We start from the raw sequence: 22,421 nt of genomic DNA on the forward strand, positions 1-22,421 counted from the left end.
GAAAGTCATATTAAAGCCAGCTGGAAAAATATTAATTCGAATCTGTCTGACCCCCGTCATTAAAGGCCGTGACGCTAACAGTTACACTTAGGGTTTCCCAGATTTATCAACTTTTCTTTTCTTAATGGAACGCCTTTATCTCGTCCATGGAAATTAGCGTGTTTTTCCGGGGGTTTTCCCTCCACTTTTAAAGCAAATAAATGTAGGGATAAATCAAGCCTGAGCATAGATAAGTAGACGAAACACCCACTGAAATTCTAACTGACCTTATCGGAAGCAACGTTTTGACAAATGAAGCGGGTTTAGGAAAGGTCTAAGACTTCAACTTATCACCCTCATTTGTAAAAGGTCCGAGCTAATATTATCCAGGTTCAAAGATTTTGGCACTCGGTTTAAAATGATTTACGACTGCTAAAGTCGACCGGGACTATGTGTAATGGTTATGTCTAGGAAAATAGGGAATTTGCCGTAAAATTCTCCAACGTATGTTGCCAACGTCCGGTTTGAAATTCGGAAACTCAAATAGTCATTTTTTAACAAAAAAGCTTTTGCAAAGTTTAGCTCTAATTTTCAGGCCAATATAATGTGTTTCATCTATCAAGTGTGGAAAGTGATTACTTACAGCATGGGTGAAAGTTCAGTCAGCAATTGACGCGGCTAAAGACACTTTTCAAGCACTCTGTGAAATCGACAACCAATATATTCAACTAAGAACCGGAATAAATTTTAAATTCAGCTTTCCTTGCATTTACGGAATCTCAGGATGATCAATTTTATATTTTTTTTTTGAGGCTCGAAAACCATTCAGTGAGTAATAGCCATTAAATGCGTGTAGAATAATATACTTTTTCTACAATTGTGTATTCACAACGAAAGAAAATAACACGTCACGACGTCACGCACAAATCGCTAGACAAGTTTCATATGAATGCACTGAAATAAATCGATTACTGATTGAAAAAGCATTACTTAAGCATCTTTTTGCCCATCAAATTCAAAATTCCATTTTTCGGTTGCTAATCGATTTGTTCTTATGAAGGTAGACAATAGTTTGGTTTGGTACCGGACAATTTGACAGCTATAGCAAAAATCAAAGTAATTTGAGTCACACAGATTTTGTTATTTTTGAAGTATGTTTCTTTGTTTTGTACCTCCATGGGATTAAATTTGACAGTTTCCAAGGTTTGAGACAGAACTGTAAAAATTCATCTCGTAAAGCTATAAAATACCTTTGGTACTGTTTATACTGATTTTACCGAATTTTAAGAGTGTTTTGTGGTTTTACAGCTTTATGGAGAGGATTTTAACGGTTGCCCTATTTAAAAATGGACTAAAATTAAGTCAGAAACAGACAAAGAAACGTTACAAATGCCAAAAATGCACTGATGAAGGTATGAAATGCATTCAACCAAAGTCAAACTGATTTCGTTACTTTTCAAGGATGTTTTGTTGCTTTGCACTTCCATAGGATTGCATTTGACAGTTTTCAAGATTTAAGACAGAACTGTAATTGACGTCCAAAGGTCGTAACTGTCAAAACTCTACTCATAAAGCTATAAAATACGTTTATAGACTAAAATTAAGTCAGAAACACAGAACCAAACGTTTCAAATGCTAAAATCGCACTGATGAAGGTATAAAATGCATTCAACCAAAGTCAAACTGATTTCGTTACTTTTTAAGGATTCGTTGTTTTGTACCTTTATGGGATTGAATTTGACAGTTTTCAGGTTTAGAACAGAAAGAAAAACAAAGCTGTAACTGACAGCCAAATGTCATCTGTCAAAATATGACGTAATAATGTATTAGAAAGGAAAATCAAGGTTTAGGAATTACACTATGGACTTCTACGTCGCCACAGGAAGGTAAACATTTTAAATTTGACAAATAAAGAATCAAACGTTCACAAACATTCGAAACATTTATGTTTCTATTTCACTGATACGTCAGTCCATTTTACTTTGATTTGTGTTATATATCGGTGGTGTCTGCAGGTGGACTGAATCTGAAACTGATGAGTAATAAGCATATTTTATGGAGCATCGTCTATAATTCCAATAATGTAATAGGATCACAAAATTATATTGCCTTTCCCATTAAATATAATTTAACTATTTTCACAGGAAAACAACCCTTCATCCTATTGGCAAATAACTTTTAAGTCACGTTTACAAGCGTTTTCGTGCCTGTTCTGGCCACATTCGTGTCAGGCTAACCCCAAATAATTTTCACGGAAATGACCCCAATTACAGTTTATCCATTATGTTAAACTCAACGCTTAAAAAGTAGCCATTGCAAATACAAAATATCTCGCAAATTCCGTAAGCGAAAACCTAAACAACCAGACCCATTTTCTTTATCTGCGAAGTAATTGCAGCCCATTCGTTTCTATGCAATTTGTGGCTAGAATTTATCTAAACGGTTTGGGGTAGTTTTTGGAGCTGTTGTAGGTAAATGCCACATTAGAAGGGTCTCGTGAGCCTCGTCCATTCTTGTTAACTAACACCACCATCGCTCTTCTTAATGGTGAGGGCCATCAAAAGACTTTACAGTTTTACTCAATGAATTTCAGCTATTCTCGGCTCCAGTTTTCAGCGGGCTCATTAAATCTCGACATAAAAAGAAGGGTCCCTTTTACGGTCTTCTCTGAATGTAAAAAACATGCACGAAAGGCGTTTGGAAAATTTATTAACAGTTGCCCTCTCTTTGAAATTTTTTGGTAAAAGAATACTCAGCATATTAATCATGATGTGCGACAAATATAGTGAAATTCCTTTTTGCAATACTAGAAATACCTCGTTTACAGCACGATAACAAGAAAGAATGGTTACCAATCTCCACAAACCTCTAATCGGAACAAAATATACTATTTTTCGCTTAGAGGAACATTAATGGTAATAAAGCCATGCCCATAACAATAGAAATAATCGTAAACCCAGTTACGTGCTACTTTAACTCGGTTTTAAAGTGACGGTTACGGCGTTTTGTTTTGTTTTAAGGACCTTCCAGAGATCATTAAATTTTATTTCGCTAATATTTCTGCTCTCCAAGTGTAAAGTGTATGTACAACGCGTTGGGGGATTGGTAGGGCGACAAACACACTGCTAAACGTACATAAAAACATTGATCCTTCATGTTTTGGCTTTTAAAGATGATTCGGTTTGAGGGTAAATGACGACAAGTCATTTTTATGCCACATTCTGAAAATTTGAGTAGTACGAATCAAGGAAATAACTTACAATAAGTAGTCTGTTGATAGATTCACTGTAGATCATGAAAATTGATGTATTTTATGTGCTGTTTACTCTCTTTGTACTCTTTTTATTCTCCTTTTGTACTTTAAGTCCTAAAAAAATATGGTCAGTATTGTTTTTCACTTTTGTTGTTCTGGTAATATTTGTTGTTTTTTCTGTAGTCTCTCTTAGATATTTTTGTGTTTTTTCATTTCGTCATTGTATTTTTACCGTTTTTGTACTACTCCTTTTACATTTACAGAATTGGCTGGTAATGGTCAATGACTGTATTAGTTTTCCCACATTTAGTTTTTTAATAATGTTATATTAATTATTGATATACAAATTCTTCAGGCCCCTATTGACCAAATGAAGGTTTTTTTAGTAAACCAAACAGGTTAAATTAAAATTCAACGTGGCAGGAAAAACTACCAATTTTACCAGTAAATACTAATTTGACAAATAGTTGAAGGATTGAAGAAGAATGAAGAGAATTTTCCTAGGGTGTTCTAGGGACAGATATCACGTGGTCCTTGGACGATAATTTAGCTAGGCAGTAACGTGGCCACTGTCAAAATAATTGCCATAAATCTCAGAAACACGTTTTGTATCGAATACTTCCAGAAAACTCTTCTAAATCTTGATTTTTGTAACTTTTAAGCACTGTTTGACAGTCAAGGACAAAATTGCTTGTCAAACACACTTGGAGTAAGAAATTGACTAGTTTAAGAACATTTTTGGAAACCTCATAAAATTTCCTATCCAATAAAATAAAAAAACACTTCAAAATCTGGTTTAGTCAGGGAGAAAATCGGCCAAAATTTAAACTGACAGAAACACAGTTTAAAAGGACAGTCAGGGACAAATTTGCCTATAAAACCCACTTGGAGTGAGAAAATGACTGTTTTAAGCACATTTTTGGAATCTTCATTAAATTTCCTATCAAATAACATAAAAAAACAACACTACAAATTTTGACATAGTCAGGGAGGAAGGTGGTGTCAAAGAAGTTTGAACTGCCAGAAACACAGTTTGAAAGGATAGTCACGGACCAAATTGCCTGTAAAACCCACTTGAAGTGAGAAAATGACTGTTTTAAGCACATTTTTGGAATCCTCATTAAATTTCCTATCCAATAACATAAAAAAACAACACTAAAAAATTTGACAGTCAGGGAGGATGGTGGCGTCAAAGTTTGAATTGCCAGAAACACAGTTTGAAAAGATAGTCACGGACAAAATTGCCTGTAAAACCCACTTGAAATAAGAAAATGACTGTTTTAAACACATTTTTGGAATCTTCATTAAATTTCCTATCAAATAACATAAAAAAACAGCACTACAAATTTTGACATAGTCAGGGAGGAAGGTGGTGTCAAACAAGTTTGAACTGCCAGAAACACAGTTTGAAAGGATAGTCACGGACAAAATTGCCTGTAAAACCCACTTGGAGTGAGAAAATGACTGTTTTAAGCACATTTTTGGAATCTTCATTAAATTTCCTATCGAATAACTTATAAAAACACTACAAAATTTCATACAACCAGGGAAAAAAGCGGTATCACAATTTGAACTATCAGAAGCACAGTTTGAAAGGACAGTCAAGAACAAAATCGCCTGTAAAACCAATTTGGAGTGAGAAAATAACTGTTTTAATCACGTTTTTGGTAACCTCATTAAATTTCCTATTCAATAATATAAAAAAACACTTTAAAATCTGGTCTAGTCAGGGAGAAAATCGGTATCAAAGTTTGAACTGACAGAAACACAGTTTAAAAGGACAGTCACGGATAAATTTGCCTATAAAACCCACTTGAAGTGAGAAAATGACTGTTTTAAGCACATTTTTGGAATCCTCATTAAATTTCCTATCAAATAACATTAAAAAACAACACTAAAAAATTTGACAGACAGGGAGGATGGTGGCGTCAAAGTTTGAATTGCCAGAAACACAGTTTGAAAAGATAGTCACGGACAAAATTGCCTGTAAAACCCACTTGAAATAAGAAAATGACTGTTTTAAGCACATTTTTGGAATCCTCATTAAATCTCCTACCCAATAATCTGAAAAGTCAAGGAGAAAGTCGGTGTCACAATTTGCCAGAAAACAGTATTTGTAATTTACCCATCACTAAGTAAAAACAGCAAACACGCTGTGCATTAGCCTTGAGTGGCATTTCTGTGGAGTCTTCTATTGCACTTACTTTAATTACTCTTCCTACTAATTACTGCAACTTAGAAAGTAATTACATTTAAAAGTTAGTTTCACACAGTGTATAACCTAACGAAGACATAATATAATACTTCACTACAACTCTAGCTAGTACATAAATCCTTTCATCAGATATGGAAGCAGGTGCGGACCGAAAGTTGCGCCAACAGTTTAAGCACCTTGTTTAGGGACCATTTAGAGCCTCCGTCAGTAACGTGGGCCCCAATGCTTATGCCGAATAAATAAAACCTGGACCTGGAGTCGGAAATAATGTATAAAGGTTGTTAGTGTGTCTGGCGGCTAAATCCCCTACGAGTATGATGCTGAATCCTAAAATGTTGTGCAGCTAATTTTCTTGTGGTTTTTAGCACTTAACCAGTTGTTTTCTCTGGAGGATTGTCGTCCTTTTACGTGGAGTAACAAGAAAAGGCCACTTTAAGCTCGCACCTGCTCTATGACAGTTTAAGCCTATTAGTACTCGATACTCGTCGCAATTTGTCTCACTGGAATAAGCACACTTAAGGGAATAAGAAACAGACTGTGGGAAGGATTCCAGAAGGGACTTGTTTCTAAATTTCTAACCCAGCTTTTCAAGTGTCCGTTAAGGCAACAGTTTGCAAAATCATTTAGGAAAGACATTTTTATTCTCGTAAACTGACCGATACTGTTAATCGATTAGAAGTTATTTATTGCCGGAAATGTCTCATAGCCCGTTTTATTCGAGTTTAGATTTATTTGACTCAATATAAAATTGGCTTGGAAACATTACGCTATATTGGTTCTAATTCTTTTGAACTGTACTATAGTATATGACTTTCCAGCGGTTAATTGCCCATTCTTTGCCGGACCCTCTCTTTTGCCTGTACTAATTAGATTTGCGGGACGAGAAAGCTTTAATTAGTGCTGAATGCCTTTGGGTAAAAGAAGTAAGTTGGCAGGGTCATTTTCTGACAGAAAGAACAAAAATCGAATTACGCTGTTACTGTGTAGTTCGAAAAAGGTAACTCTCGCTAAAGCCAGATTTAATGGATTGCCATGTGTATCAAGGATTGAGTACCCAGATTAGAGGAGCGGTCCAAAATAAATATTTTCAAAACCGATAAGCAAGCAAAAAAAGAAAATTTATTGACCGTGCAAGGGTTTTTACTCGGTCAATTGATTTTCATCGGTTCCGATTATTCTGAACGATCTGGATAAAGCATATTTTTGGTGCCGGATTTCTGTCCGGCCTTATTTCCGTTCCAAGATATGCGTCCGATATTTTTTCTGCAGTTTGTGTATTTTATGTCAGCCGGTTTAAATCCGGCTTATCTCCCCGGGTAGGAAAAGGAGCTTAATGGCTCGAATCCTGGAAAACACGATACATTTCAAGATCTTTGAAGATCCAATTTTCTGGACTGCGTCCTGAAAACGTGCATAAAATACCACCATCGATATATCGGAGTTTGGCTATAAATTATTCCTAGAATGTGCATATCCTGGCTACAAGTTTGAAGTTGTCTTCCTTGAACGAACAGTTTCTAAGAAAGCATCTTCTGGCAAATTTCGTTTTTGATTTATTGAAGTCAATTGTAGTATTTAAGTACCTTAAAGGAAAATGTTTGAAATACATTCGAATAGTTGTTTATGTTTCACAATAAATAAATACAAAATATAATAACAGGAAATCACTGTAGTTTAGTAATATGTTGTGGTGACTTTATTTTTGCAGATAGAAAAAAACAAAAGTTATTTCGGATGAGTTGATAGGTCTTTTTCTTCTGATTTCAAAAATATACAGTGCGTTTTTTTTAACGCGCAACATAGGATTTTACGTGTTAAATTTTTAAGCTTATGTTGGACCATGTTATTTTGGAACTACAGGTATAAAACTTGGAAGATGTGTCTTCAGTACCATGAAGCTTAAGTAAGACCACCAATTCGGTCTAAAAAGTGTTTACAAATTAGCAAAAAGTCATCTTTTTTGGAACATATTTTATCTTTCCATATTCCCTGTATGTATGTTTACCTGCTATCTGCCCTGTCAGTATCAAAAACAACACCTACCATACATACAGGGAGTATAAAACTTTTCGAAAGAAGATGACTTTTTGCTAGTTTGTAAACACTTTTTGGACCGAATTGGTGGTTGTACTTAAGCTTCAGGGTACTAAAGACACACTTGTCAAGTTTTACACCTGTAATTCCAAAATAACATGGTCTAACATGGACTTAAAAATTTAACACGTGAAATCCTATGTTGCGCGTTAAAAAAAACGCACTGTATAATTACCTGATATTTGGTTTAGCCGTTTTTTAATTATTGACATTTACAGATTGTGATTTTATTGTGTTTTAATATTACAGTTGCCAACATTTTCCTGGTCACATGACTGTTGTTGACAGATGTCAATTTAACTTAATAGTGTTGGCTGCTGCAAATTTAAATTGTCACGATCAGAAGACGGTTTTTAACAATACCGGCTTTCTCAATTGTTAAAATGTAGTTTACAGAATTTTCAAGGTTAAAGATGACATTTTTCTGATCACATGACTGTTGTTGACAGGTATCAATTTAATGTTACAGTGTTGCCAGCTGCAAATTTAAATTTTCACAATCACGTGACGTGCTTTTACAATTTTTAGCTTTCCCAGTTGTTTAAATGTAATTTACCAACTTTTCAAAGTTAAAGATGACATTTTCCTGGTCACGTGACTGTTGTTGACAAGCTTCAACTTAAGTTTACAGTGTTGCCTGCTGTGAATTTAAATTTTCACAATCACGTGACGTGCTTTTACAATTTTAGCTTGCCCAGTTGTTTAAATGTAATTTACAAACTTTTCAAAGTTAAAGATGACATTTTCCTGGTCACGTGACTGTTGTTGACCAGCTTCAACTTAAGTTTACAGTGTTGCCTGCTGTGAATTTAAATTTTCATAATCACGTGAGGTGCTTTTACAATTTTTAGCTTTCCCAGTTGTTTAAATGTAATTTACAGACTTTTCAACGTTAAAGTTGATTCATTAAGGGACCGAACGTCACGATGACGTAATTTGACAGTTGTTCATTATTTTGTTTTGTTAAACTACGTCATAGTGATGTCAAATTTGCTCTACTAATACTAACGACGTTTAGTCTATTTGATTATTCATGACAACTGTGCTTTTGAAAAACAATAAAAGCATTATGTTTAAATGCCAATAATTCAAAAAAACCAAATGTCAACTTATTATACAAAAATTAAAATTCAAAAATTAAATTATTGTATATTTCTAGAATCTGAAGAAATATCAACATCAGAAAATATACAGGGTGCTCTTTTTAGAATTATATTTTATTCGCTCTTGTTATTCAAATCAATAAATTCTTCCAACAAAATGTTACTGTGCTATTTAGATAAACGTACACTGCTTTGTAGTTGAAGGAAAACGTTTCCCGCAGTTAAAATAAGAAAGCATAGGGCATATAAGATAAATCCAGGACAGGAAAGTCCTAAAAAGGCACTTATGGTTCATAGCCAGATCCGGTCGAGGTTTTATTTCCGCAAACGCCGCTTTATACTCGTTAAATTCGAATTAAACAAAATAACTCCGCGACGCGGAAAAATGAATTTTCTCCTCCTCCCAAAAGCCATTAGCTTTTATGGCTATTTTCTTTTTCCACGGCCCGGTCTGAATAGAGTCAACACTCGAAAAACTTTGAATTTCGTTCGCCTGTCTGAACATTTCTTATGTCTTCTGTCGGTGATTTATATGCTTTTGCATATTTCGGTATTACAAAGTGTCTTGCAAAGAAATCCGCATCGTAAAAAGTAAATCTGGCGTGTCAAGTGCAGTTGAATTATTTTTATAGCACCACCAGGTGAGGGTTTCCTAGTTTTGAAAAAAGTTACTTACTTACTTCTTGTGGATAATATTAATATTAAAGTTTTTATTGTAATTAACCTAAAATTAATTAAAACAATATTTTTTAAAAGTAATAACCGCTCTGTTCAAACACAATAATTTTACCACGTAAATCACAACTTTATGGGACAGACTAAATATGCATATACATGAAAAATTATCGAAATCAAAGCGACGGTTTATGAAAACGTGCATAAAATAGTGGAATTTAAAATATATAAATTTGTTGCAATCAGTTCAAAGTAAATATGTAAAAACCAAACTTAAAAAACCTGTTATTCAGTTAACAATAGCTCTATCAATATAAGCACGTCAAACAAGGTAACAAGCCTTCAATATCTTCATTCTTGCCGACCTATTTACACCAACAAATAGGTAGCGATTTGCGTACATACAGCAAATAATACATAAATTATCCTAATAATTTAATGGGGTGTAATAACTACGGTGGCATTGATTAGATAATGGCTTTGATTTATGTTCAGATATTAGATGAAAACTAATGCGGCCGCTATTTGTCTGTTATGTATTAATAACGCTTATGGAAATTTATGGAGCCGAAGCAAAACATGGTCCGGCAGCCAGTAAAATAAAACCAAATTTGTAAAAGTTATTGTTTGAATTTGTTTGAAAATAATTGATAGTTAGAAACTGTAATTTTGGGTACGTGAGTAAAAATAATAAATTTGAGCTTGTTTTTCCATATGTTGTTTTGAACTTTGAAGAATTTAGTATAGTAGAATAGTTTAGAATAGTCACAACTATATTACATTAAAAGTAACTTAACTCTATTTTTCAGTCAAAATGGGGTTAGTTTAAACAAGCAGTTTGGTGCACCCTGTTATTTTTTGCTTTGTAACTCCTTAAGGAGGCCCTTAAGGGTAAAAACCTCTTAAGACTACAATTACATTCAATTGTCAGCAACAACACTTTAATTGAAGCAAGTAGTTTCTAGGCTAAACTGTCTAGATGAAACCACAATAACCGGAATAAAAATACACACATTTATTCAACAAACCTAATTAAATAAAATTTCTCCTCTTAAATAATATGTATAAATGTTTTGATTAAGTTAGTATAATAAGGGAGGTTATTTTACCAAGATGACAAACTATTACATCACATTTGCCTTTTATGATTAATACTTAAATTTATTCTGTTAATCTACATGATACAAAGATTGAAGGAAATTACTTTGACTGCAAAAACGTTTAAACAATAAGTTGATTGATGCAGTTTTACTATTCATAAAGCCATTCGAATAACTGTTATAATTTCGTTTATTGCGAAAAGTGCTTTACACGTGCTCGATTGGTTTTAGCAATTAAAGCACCATTTTCCATTAACACGAGATTTGTACGATTTTCTGTCCCATTCAATAAAGCGATACAGTCGCAATTAAATAGGATAGGGATATGTAATATTCATAATTCAAATAGTTACATTAGGTTGATTGAAGTAGAAAGAAACGATTAATGTACTGAGTTATATAAAGCAGAGTTTTCTTAGAAATAACATACATAATAATTAGTGTGTAATACTACTCAAACTCAAAATTAAGACAAAAAAATGAATTCATTTGATCAAGTTTGTCATTTTTGTGCGCTTCGAATTATTTTAGTTGTTTTAAGTTCCACCAGAGAAAATATTTGTCCAATTAAAACGCAAAATCGTAACATAAAATTAAAGTCAGTTTCGCGGTAACCACTTCATTGAAAAGTTATCGGCGGCGAAAAACAAACAAAACAGAAAATGAAATAATCAACCAGAACAAACATCTCCCGTAACTAAGTTGAATTAAATTTTAATTTATTTATGAATGTTAACCGGTTAGTTTCTCTTGGCTTCGATTAATGCAAATCATATTTGCCCTGCCAGTCTATTTATGAATGTCTTAATAAAGGAAATAGAACGTTGAACCACCCGGGTAAACCCAGTCAGCAAAGATAAAGTTCATTCTGCGATATTGATCAAATGTTCGCCAAACTTTAATTAAATTGGCTGTAGAAATCCAATAACTTTAACCCTTGAGCCTTTTTAGAGCTGAAACAAACTTATGAACAAACGAAAATTGCTTGACATACGTTCTTGGACTGTTTGTAAATTTGTAATCGTATTAAGTGTATAAGAATTGTGATTACTTACATCATCATAATAGACTTTTAGCTAGTAAAAAAAACAAAATCCACGATTCGTTTCTCGAGTGCAATTCCAAAACTTCAATCTCCAAAGATTAGGAAAATGATCTGCGGAAATGGCGAGGGGATTGATGTCTTTTCTTCGAGAACTTTTCGCCATGCGGTTTAAGGGAAATATCCTGTATTCCAATTTGCCACACAATGTACAAACTGCAGCAGCTGCATTAAACTGAGTAACTCCGGCAATTTAGAAAGTTTGCAAAAGGATCGACGATATAAACCTCCACCTAATGGAGACTAATTGTATTGAGAGCATCGACGAAAGCGATTGATTGATTACGATCTAACGTGCCTAAAGGAAATTTGAGAATTTTTTACCCTATTTGTGTAGTGCATATGTACTCTGAAAATATTTTTCAGTAATATTTATTAGCAGTAATTTGTACATGTTATACTTGTGGCTTACTGGCAATATTTTAAATAATTGTAGCTTATTGTAGAACTGTTTTATTAAGTATTTAAGTGAATGTTACGTAATTGTACATCAATTTTTAATAATACTTGCACATCAACAACGAAATTATTTAAATTAAAAACAAAATATGCGCTCGCTGTTCAAGCAGGAATTTACAAAATATAAAAACTGATATAAATTGTTTGAAAAACATCGCAATATCAATATGAATGAACAAATACGTATTTAAATTTGGTTAAAAGTATTCGATACATTGCAAATTTTTCCCATACAAAATTTTAGGAGTATTTTGCTAAATACGTTGATAGGTATATGAAATTTTATAACATGCCTTAAAATGTACATGTTTTTTTTCTTGATAAAAGAAAACTTTGCCTTTAGAATGGTTTGTAAGTTTTAAAATAGCAAGAATTCCTTTCAAGGAAAATAGTTTGTAGAGTTGTTGGTTGAATGGTAGAAAACACTTTTTTAAATGTGTTCGAGATATTCATAACTGACAATATTATGTCACGTGCAGTCTGGATCTTTGAAATATAAACTCAACGCTTCCTCAGGTGAAGGCTCGAATTTTCCTAAACCCTTCCTACAAAAATAGACGCTTCACTGAAACTTCTCCTACATACGTCAATTTATTCCAACTGAATGATCTTCCGCAGAAGGTTAAACTTTCGAATCGTGATAGATTGTGCCCGTTCCACTTTGTCAGGAGACTTATAACAGCTTGAAAAAAGGTTTTCCCACGTGCTAAAAGTTTTCAGGAAAAATCGACGTTGTAGAACCGGAAATAGGTCTTTTTCCCTATTGTTTTCGAGCCTTTAATACTGGCTATGGCAACGTCGACATGTAAATTAGCCCTTACGATTTTGAGGTGAAAGGTTCCTCGTCGTTTCAATATTTCACTTTGTCCGTGACTTATTATGCTACACCCCAACTTTTTTCATCTTTCAAGGGCTCATTTATATTGATATGCCGCAAAAAGTTGCGGGAACAGTGGGAAAGCGCCTTGGTGGCGTTCGTGCAGATTTTCAGACGATTTTTCAACGAAATTTTTCAGACACTCAATTTGCTTGTTGAAAGTTTTATTACGACACGATGTTGAGCTCTTTCTTCACACATTATACCGCCGATGATTTTTTAAGCAAATTAGATTTTTTTTAACTTTTAAATTTACTCTAAAACATTACGACATTATACATATGCTCAAAATGTAATAGAGCGACGAGGGACGTGAGTTATGTAATTTTCTTTAAAGGAAATTTTCTTAGTTATTTTGACTGATGCAGAGATTTTTTATTTTATACAACAACCTCCTAATAGTTTTTTGAATTTGCTTAGAAAAAACGTAGAACTAAAAACAATCTCTGTTTTATTTTCTTTTTGGTCCTAAAACAACTCATAATTAACTATAGTAAGACATTACTGACTTGCCCTTCAGCAATTCCTGCGGTTGAGTTTTATGTTTTGTTGTTTAATCAAACGACATTGTAGTCTTGACAAAGTGTTTTAATGAGGTCAGCTTGGCTGCCACATATTCGGAGCGTTCGTTAGTCACAAACACGAATAACTAAAACGAAGCCACTTGTCATCCCTATCTCTGTGATTTTAGGTTTAGCTTCACGTTCCGGTGCAGGAAACGAATGGTTTCAATTATTTTAAAAGGAAAACCGTATAACAGAAAATGCCTTAAGCTGCCTTAATTGAAACTAAAAATCTTCAAGATGAAGAAGCTATTTCGGGCTCGACTGGGGAAAATGCAATTTCCAGTTTGTTGTGTCTGAAAATGTCGTTTTATTTTCCAGTCGTGTTTTTAATCGCTTATCGTAAACAGGTTAACAATCAATTAAACTGGATGTAATGTAAGTTGTTCTTAAAATACATTGAAGGTAATATTGAACAAGAAGTAAAAAAAGCAAAACTGTAAATAATAAGTTACATGAACGGCATTTATGCCATGCAGAAAACATTACATTCATGACTTAATTAATATAAGGAAAAAATGTTAGCATTATCAATACCGTGAAAACACCACATAAATTTGAAAAAAAGTTAAATTAACGTTGTACACACATGCGATCTGTGACGAAAATAAATCGATTGTACGCTAAGAATTTACTCCGGGGGTTTGTATATTTAGTGCCACTTATACTGTCGCAAATATGATGAAAATATACCAGTTGGTTTAGTTTGGTCCAATCAATTTAGCTGGAGTTTTTGGAGAGTTATCTGAAATGTCTGCAAAAGCAATGAAACAGGGAAAAATGCTTAGAAATCCGTTTAAATTGTCTGCTAGAAGTGGAAAACTTTTTGCAAGTGGTAAACAAGTTGGAGAATTTATAGTTTGAAGCAAAATACCCTTTCCAGATCAACTTTTGACTAACCGTCTAGCATTCAATTAGTAAAACCATACGAACAAACGTATTTATAGCGAAGTGCAGCTGCACATATTTAATGTTAAGCAAATCCATTTCCTGGTAAGTTGATAGTAAATTCGGGATAGTGAGAAGGCAGAGTACATAGAGCTGTTGTGAAGCAGAATTAAATTTGGGCGATACGTGATTGTGTAGTTGCCGGCTTTATACGCGTTATAAATACGTCCGTCCTATTTCTCGGCTTTGGAGCTTTTGTCTTGTAAGCTGCTTTTAAAACTTGATTTCGGTTATCTGTGAGAACGAAAACTAGTCTAAAATTACTATTCCGGTGACGTCGAGTTTCTGAAAATTAGCTGCGAGTTAATTTTTGTTTTTTAGGACGTTTTTAGGAAGTTGTGTAGGTTTAAACACTTTTTTAATACTGTAAAATGCATATCATAGCATAAAAAACAAATATTTATATGCAAATATGTTTCGATATATCCGACCCACATACAAATACAAAGCCAATATCCAATACAAATATAGAATTTTCATTATTTTTGTAATAAATCGTTGGTTATAACTTACCCTTTACACAAAATTTAACCTATAGGGAATAACACTCTATTTGTTCATAATGAATGTCATATAAATAATTTCCAGTTTGAGTATTAAAAAACAAACACTTTCAGTACTTTAAATTACTTAAATAACTATTTTTCTTTAATCGTCTTGCAGTTTCAGCAATAGTTTACCAACTAATTAACAAATTCCTTTTAGATCAAAAATATAAACTTTGTATAATATCAGAGACATTAGCAAAAAACCAACTATTGTAGATAAAACAGAAGTGCATCGGTCCTTGTGTTTTGCAAGGCTCTTTCAACTAAAATCACCCTCTACAAGTTTGCTCTTCGAAAAGGCCAAAGTTTACAACTGCTCGTTTACTTTTCCAACTCGTTTTATGGCATTGCGGACTTGGTAACGGCATTTTCAAGGAGTTTGGTTTTCAGGGAAATATTGAAACAACCTTTAAACAACAAATGAAGACTAACAAACTAAAAAGTGATCCATTTAAACGTGTCGGATGAAATTTTTGGACTGTTTTGTCGATTGATAATAATGAAGCTTTTACAATATTTGTCAGCGTTTGTTTCGAATCAATCACATTGCACATTATTTGCGGGTTGTAGCCAACGTTCAATCCGAAAAGTAATCATCATATTGTTCAGTTTCTCGTGTTCGACAAGGGTCAATTTAATGCCAGAAACTTGTCGAAACTTATAACAGTCTTTTTAAGAACTTTGTTAAAACATCTTTCTTCTGGTGACTCGACAGAATTTATTCGATTCAATAATGGGGTAGAATTCGGTTGTCTGAAACTTTCTAGGGAATTTCCGACAGACTGTTTAAAGTGCTGCAAGCTTAGGTGAGATATAATCTAGAGGGATTGTGGTCCGATGTCTGGTACCGAAAAAAACTCATGAATCTGGTGAATTCAATAATAAAAGAAAGTTTGTAAACTTCGGAAACGTATATCTGATAAAAGGATAGTGAGGACACAGGTTTTCTCAAAAATGACACTTATAAAGTAATTTGTGAGAAAGCCCTTACTTTCTAATTATTATAAACATAAAAGTATACTAGTAAACTATTCATCCTCAATATTTCGATTACTAACCCGATTGGAAAGCTGCATTTCCGTGTTTTCGGGTTTCATATAAACAAGAATTAATAGAGGATCAAAAATTGACTGATACGCAGGGGAGATTACATATGCGAGCGCCATACTTGAAAGTCATTTATCAACTTTATCCAGTTTTTTGGTTGTTAATCTGCAGGGCTAAAATAAATGTCCCGGTCATAAATATTGGCGCTAAACGATCGAAAGCCCTGTTTTTTCCGGTGTGTTATTTTGGTTGTAACCCAAGTTAGCTACTCTAACTAACTTAAACCAGGATTAACTTAACCACAACCGACTATTAGCGTTTTCAAAAACAATTTATCCAGGAGGAAGGTTTTCATTTACCGTGAAAACGCAATAAAGCTAATGAACGTTTAGGGCTGTCAGCCAAACGGGAAATTTAATTTTCTATTCGTGGCAATGTATTTTGTTTAATTTGAAATTAACGACCACAAAGCAAACTGGTGCTTTTACGAATAAAGCGTTTTGTTTCATTAACATTCTACCGTATCCAACTGTTTTTGATTTGTTTCCCTAGGCATTATTAAAATATTCCAATTTTTCTGTAACATGGAATTTTCGGTATGAATTAACAATCGGGTATTAAATCAGTTTATTATAATGAGCAAAGTTTAAAATGAAAATTTCGTTTCTTTCCAATATTATTTCGACGATAATAAGACTTTGGGAATGGGGCTTAAAAGCACTTTGAAGGCAAATTAAAACTTTACGAATGCCGATTTTTGTAAAATAGAATTACTAATAAAGTTGAAAGTAATTTTCCACCCTCAATTCAAATCAGATTAAATTCTAGCGCTAAATTGAGTTTTTTATTGTTTTAATTAGATCCACTTTAAAAACCAATATTTTTCATTTAGAACACTCATTCTAGTAAAACAAGTAGAAAACTAAATTACTCAGAGCGATTAGGGAGCAGAGTTTTCTAACAGTATAACTTTTCAACAAACAAACATTGGGTTAGGGCAGAGTTATTAAAAGTTGATTTAACAGAAAAACTATACAGGACACAAAATTCTAGTCTCGATTTCTTTTTAGGAGGGTCTCTTGCTACAAAAACTTCCAAAATATGAAGCAACCAAAGCCTATTTAACTTTCGTCAACGATTTTTCACACTTTCACCTAATATTTCTCGTGACAGTCAATTTACGGTGAAAAAGTTTTAAGACCGGAGATTTTTTTCAGCCTGACAAATTGACGGACCATTTGTTGTTCAGATTTAAGTCGTCTCATCACAAGATGACTTTTTTGGCGGATGAATTGAAGCTAATGCCAACTAGACGAGTAGTGCTCAAACAACGTGGAAAAAAAACTAATGAATAATGCAAAAGCGATTGCATTATTCAGTTCACTGAAAGCACTACTTGCGGAGGAAATCTTAATTTTCAATTTATTTGGAGAAGCTTTTTGCTAAACCTAATTCCTACGAGCGCTGCTGAACATTCGCTTATTATAATAAGGCACCTCTATGCCCCAGTTCGAGACGGTTTTACAGCAATAAATGTGCCGAGGTTTTAAGGAGATGGTGAAACTTTAGAATTGCATTACTCCGAATTAGGTAGTTTAAAGCGAATTCATTAATTAACGTCTAGTTTTTGCAGTAAAACTAGGCACCGAGGTGACATGTTAATTTTCGCGCTGTAAACTGTCTTCTGTCAAAATTGATTTTCTCTCATAATTAATTACCGAACAACACCACAAAGTAAACCCAACACGCTGACGGCGAGACGATCTCAATATTTTCCAAGTTTCCAGAGCCATTTGAAACTTTCGTCATTATTGCTATTTATTGTGGTATGCTTCTATTGAGAAGTGGGTTAATTGTTCTCAACCAAGCAAACACAGCTACATGCAGCTGAAACTTAAGCTAATACCGACAAGATCCAGTTACACTCGCTTCTATGATTATGTAAGTTCAACTGGATAAATGAATTTCAGGAGTTATGTTGTCGGTATGTACGTGCCGAAATAGCCGGCATCAAAAAAAGCAAGATTAATAGCCATTATACCGTTTCACGTGTAATAAATTATCGCATCATCAGTCAACGTCAAACGGTCCATAAAGACAAGCTTTGAGTATCATTCCAGTTCAGAATATTTTACCTGTCAGGCTTAAAAAATACACAAAAAACTCACCAATAGTTGAAAGATACAAAAGGACCAAAAAGACGAGGACCAAAGACATATTTAGGAGACGGAAACGTAGAACGAGTAATGAAAGTTCAGATTTCTCCGTCACATCTTCTTGTACACTGCACTTTAGTTTCACTAACACTCACGTTATTGATTGCTTGTTTTTTAATTCACTCCTCTAGCATGACTTAGCCAGTTATATCCAGCTGAAACGGAAAAAAAAGCACAATTTAGACAAAAAAAAAACACTGTACCAACCACCTAACTTTATCCCTCTCAGTATTATTTTTTTGCGTTAGAAACTGCCTAGTCATTTTGAAGTAATTTAATAACAACCCGAATTTTCTTTATTAATGGACGACCGTCCTGAATGAGAAAAAATAATGAAGAGAATGATGAATTAGGGGAAATTATTCTGGACATCAGCACTTGCAAAAGTAAATGGTAGAGAATATGTTACGTGTCTTTACAAACTGGAAATGACATATGACAGTCCACAGTTTTTGTTAATGATTTGTTATGAAGACTTAGTTTTTACTCTAATTAACTAATTTTTTAACAAAAGGTATTTAGCAAACCCTTATTAACTCTAATAAGCCATTAAAATTACTTTTCTATTTGCCAGAAAAAAATGTGTCGTTAAATTGACACGTTACGAACTTGGTAAATTAACTTTCTTAAAAAGCGGTATTTTTTTCTTCTTTACCAGAATAATCTCGTTAGTAAACTGCATAGTAACATGCAACTAATTTATTTCCTTTTTAGTAATAAAAACTTGTTTGAGATTGAAAGTAAACTTGAAATAATCATATTGTGTAGTAACGTAGCATAGACATAACATTAGTGTCTAGATATTCTAACATATTTTCTTCATTTAGAGCAAATTAGTAGAAAACCATCAGTAGTTTCATCTCAATCAGTTCAATTGATTTATTATTAGTTATCGTTGACAAATTGTTGTTTCTGGATTTCTTTCATAATACTATTAGTACGTTCTAATCAGAGAGAAAATGAGAAAATTTTTCTGAAGATACAGAGTAAACAAATTTTACTATACTGCCATTAATTTAATATGAAAAATACATGGAAACTTGCTTAATTCACAATAAATGTTTGAAATTACTTTCTCCATTTTGAATACAATTATAATAACGACTGACTTTTAGCTAAATTCATAATATTTACAAATATCAAGTATTGTGTCATTCGTTGGTGTTATTTTAATTCAAAAATTCTCTGCTGTTGGTTCTTTTGAAAAGTTTTTTCTTAGACTTTTGAAACTGTGATTCTAGAAAAATCAAAATAACGATGTACGTTAAATGCCTTTGCTTTGTACACAGCTTTTTAGTAACATTTTTCCTAAATATTCTATAGTTTACCAATAATCTTATTATCTTGATTATTCAATTTGGTTTTACATAATACTCAAACAATCAAATTGAGAACTTGATCATTCAACTTACTCGGTATAACAATTGGAATTAATTTTTACCAAAAACTTTCTAATCGTTCATAAATCGGAGATGAAAATTTACCGCAAAATTCGTCAGCGCCAAACTTGAGCAAACTCCGGATAAAGAGTCACTTCCGACCTATCGAGTTTCTTCTTCGAGAAGTTGGAGCACGCGAAATTCCTGCAATAAGAGGGGAAGCGTCGGTTTAAGTCGTTTGTAGCGTCGCGACGCACGGATAACTGCCGGCCCTCCGCAGGTTTGCAGGAGAGCCGATCTCAGCGCCATCCTATTCGAAGCAGGACAACAATTTCGTTTTACTGTTTAAACACTTTTTCCGGTGGTATACATGGCGTTCGAGGTGTTTTCGTTATGGTCCTTTAGTTATCTGGAGGGGAACGTCAAGGTGACACTTAATTGGACCACACGTTTTCGACAATCTCAGAAATTGAAACCTCAGAATCTCAGCCCTTTTTATGATAGTTTGTTGTTTAAACATTCAAGAAACATGGTTTATGCTAATTCTAGATCAGACTTCAGCTCAGATCAAAACTTGTGCAACTATTTAACATTAAAAACTGCTTATACCAATAACCGCATATAAAACGGTTTGAGATGTGGCCAAAATACACACGGATAATGTCAAAACTTGGGACGTCATTGAAAATTGCCTTGCGAAGAAGACAGAAACGCGAACGTGGCGGAAAACACGAGAAAAGTGTGACTGAAAACTTAATGACGGGGCTGTAAAATGGGAAAACAGCACACAGGGCAACGCCTTTTATTTGCGATTTTTATCGATAAAAAGTGTCGAAATTAGACGCTCCGGCACTTAATAGGATTTTCTGACGTACGTTCTCGCCCGATCCGGGTTCTAATTTCTTCTTTAAACTGACAGAACTAATTTTGTTTGTTACGTTTTAATAGGAAACGAGAATCGCTATCGCAGTACGTGTATTTCGATTGCGGACTTTTAATGAGATAGACATTCCTCGCAAGAAGGCATTAAAGTTTCAGTGGACAGTCTTCTGGTACTCAGCTTTAGATTTTTCTGTTCGTATTTCGTTCGATTTAAAAAAGCTAATACTTCAGGCACTGCCTCAGGTAATCTCGGAAAAAAGTTTTAATTAATCGACCGAGTCGGGCGTAATTCAGCTGCCAAAGTGAACAAGTTGTTAATCATCTCGGCTTTATTGGAGTAGACGAAAAGTTCTATAAGTCTGTTGGAAGCACGATCACGTAGCTCAAGCATTTAACATCGCTTCATTTTGCTTCTAATATTAAACCAACTTGAATTTTCAGGTCGTAAAGAAAATTACATTTTTTCTGGTCATAACGACTCTTTTGAGACATAATTCTGTACAAAACGCTCAGTGTTCGATTTAAATGGAGCAACTGGGGACAGAATGACCTCCTTCCTCAGAAATATCTTATACATCAAATATCGAATTGAATAAGACACTTAAAGCACTTCAAAGAGAGAATTTCGGATTTCCTGATGTGTCGCCGGCACACAACTTTTAGCTTTGCTTCGCTTTATTGACTTTGGCATGGAAAAGCAAAGTTTTCGTTTGATTTTGATTCTTCCCTGTGCAACGAAACTTAAGTGGAGGAGTAAATTTGTTTAGAAAAGCTCGGGTAATAATTTTTTTCCATTCATACCAAGAAGAAAAGTAAACTTGAAAGCAATCGAAAATACCTATTATACAGGGTGGTCCAGTTTTAAATGTCAATATTTCACCATTCGATAGCCCACCAAAAAATAAGTTAACATACATTATGTCATTTTTCTGAAAAAGGATTTCTAAGGAAAATACAGTTCTTCAAATTTCACTTTAAAAAATCGTTTTTTTTTTGTCATAACTGTCAGACCGTTGGATCAAATTTGGAACAAGCACTCTAGAAATTAATACTCATTATGAATTACGTTTGCAAAAATTCTCCAGAAGCGTAGATACAGGAAGATGGTTTTCATGTTTTTGTCTTATTTTCTAGGTCTTTAGATATTTTTCAAAAATTACAGTTTCTTTTAATTTTATTGTTCACGATGAAAAATTAATTATCTCTTATACAATTCTAATTTAATACTTCTTTTACGAGATAATTCACTTATTACGTTCAAAGACCCAAAACTAACCCAACCCAACTTAAAAATTGTCTTGGAAACGAAAAATTGACTTAAGAAGCCTAAAAAATTTCATTGTAGCCAGTTTTCATAGTTTCCAAATAAACTGAAATTCTTTAGTTGTGAAAATTGATTTAGAAAAGATAAAAATTGATTTCAGAAGATTAAAAATTGTGTTTCTAACCAGTTTTCATACACATCCAGAGACTTTAATATTCAAAATTGACTTGTTTACATAAAAAACCACTTTTTCTAGAATTTTTTATTACAAATTCATACATTTAAACCCTAAAAATTGACTTGAACACCAAAAAGTGACATCAGAAACGTAAAATTTGCATTTGAAGTAAGTTTTCGTAATTTCAAGACAAATTTCAATATTTTAGTCTTGAAAATAGTCTTAGATACAGGACATTGACATTAGATTCATAAAAATTGTCTTGAAAACTAACTTTTCGTACTTTTTACTTTGCTTTACATTTTCTTAGCATTCTGGACTATTTTTAGTGCTTCAAAACTGCTTTCAGCTTGGAAAATCGAAGTTATTGACATAGCAAACTTAAAAAAACAATTTTTACATTCTCCATAGACTTAAAATATCATTCTAAGCTTTTTTACTATTAAATCGACTTCTAGACACCTCAGTGCTAAAAATTCAAGTATTTCTTAAAAATCTAGATTGTTTTTAGTGCTTTAAGATGCTTCAATACTATCTTT

General features: G+C 33.4%; 2 protein-coding genes across 3 annotated transcripts in view; both read right to left on the reverse strand.

Moving 5' to 3' along the window:
- dpr8 (defective proboscis extension response 8) overlaps positions 1-19,808 on the reverse strand; it is a 70,167-nt gene extending 50,359 nt beyond the window's left edge. Inside the window, exons 1-2 of one of the 2 annotated variants that reach the window (XM_081989382.1) lie at positions 19,664-19,808; positions 18,132-18,334 (exon numbers count right to left, since the gene is read on the reverse strand). In XM_081989382.1, the coding sequence (XP_081845508.1) occupies positions 18,132-18,180 (49 nt within the window). In that variant the 5' untranslated portion in view covers positions 18,181-18,334; positions 19,664-19,808. Of the gene's footprint in view, positions 1-18,131; positions 18,335-19,591 lie in introns of both variants that reach the window. The other variant, XM_081989381.1, reaches the window with a different exon arrangement.
- The window catches only part of LOC145735364 (cytochrome b-c1 complex subunit 8-like), a 205,652-nt gene that overhangs the window by 121,030 nt on the left and 62,201 nt on the right, over positions 1-22,421 (reverse strand). The window lies entirely within an intron of this gene.

This window comes from Ips typographus, linkage group LG11, assembly GCF_016097725.1.
Source record: "Ips typographus isolate SLU linkage group LG11, UJ_Ityp_2.0, whole genome shotgun sequence".
NCBI classification, from domain to species: domain Eukaryota; kingdom Metazoa; phylum Arthropoda; class Insecta; order Coleoptera; family Curculionidae; genus Ips; species Ips typographus.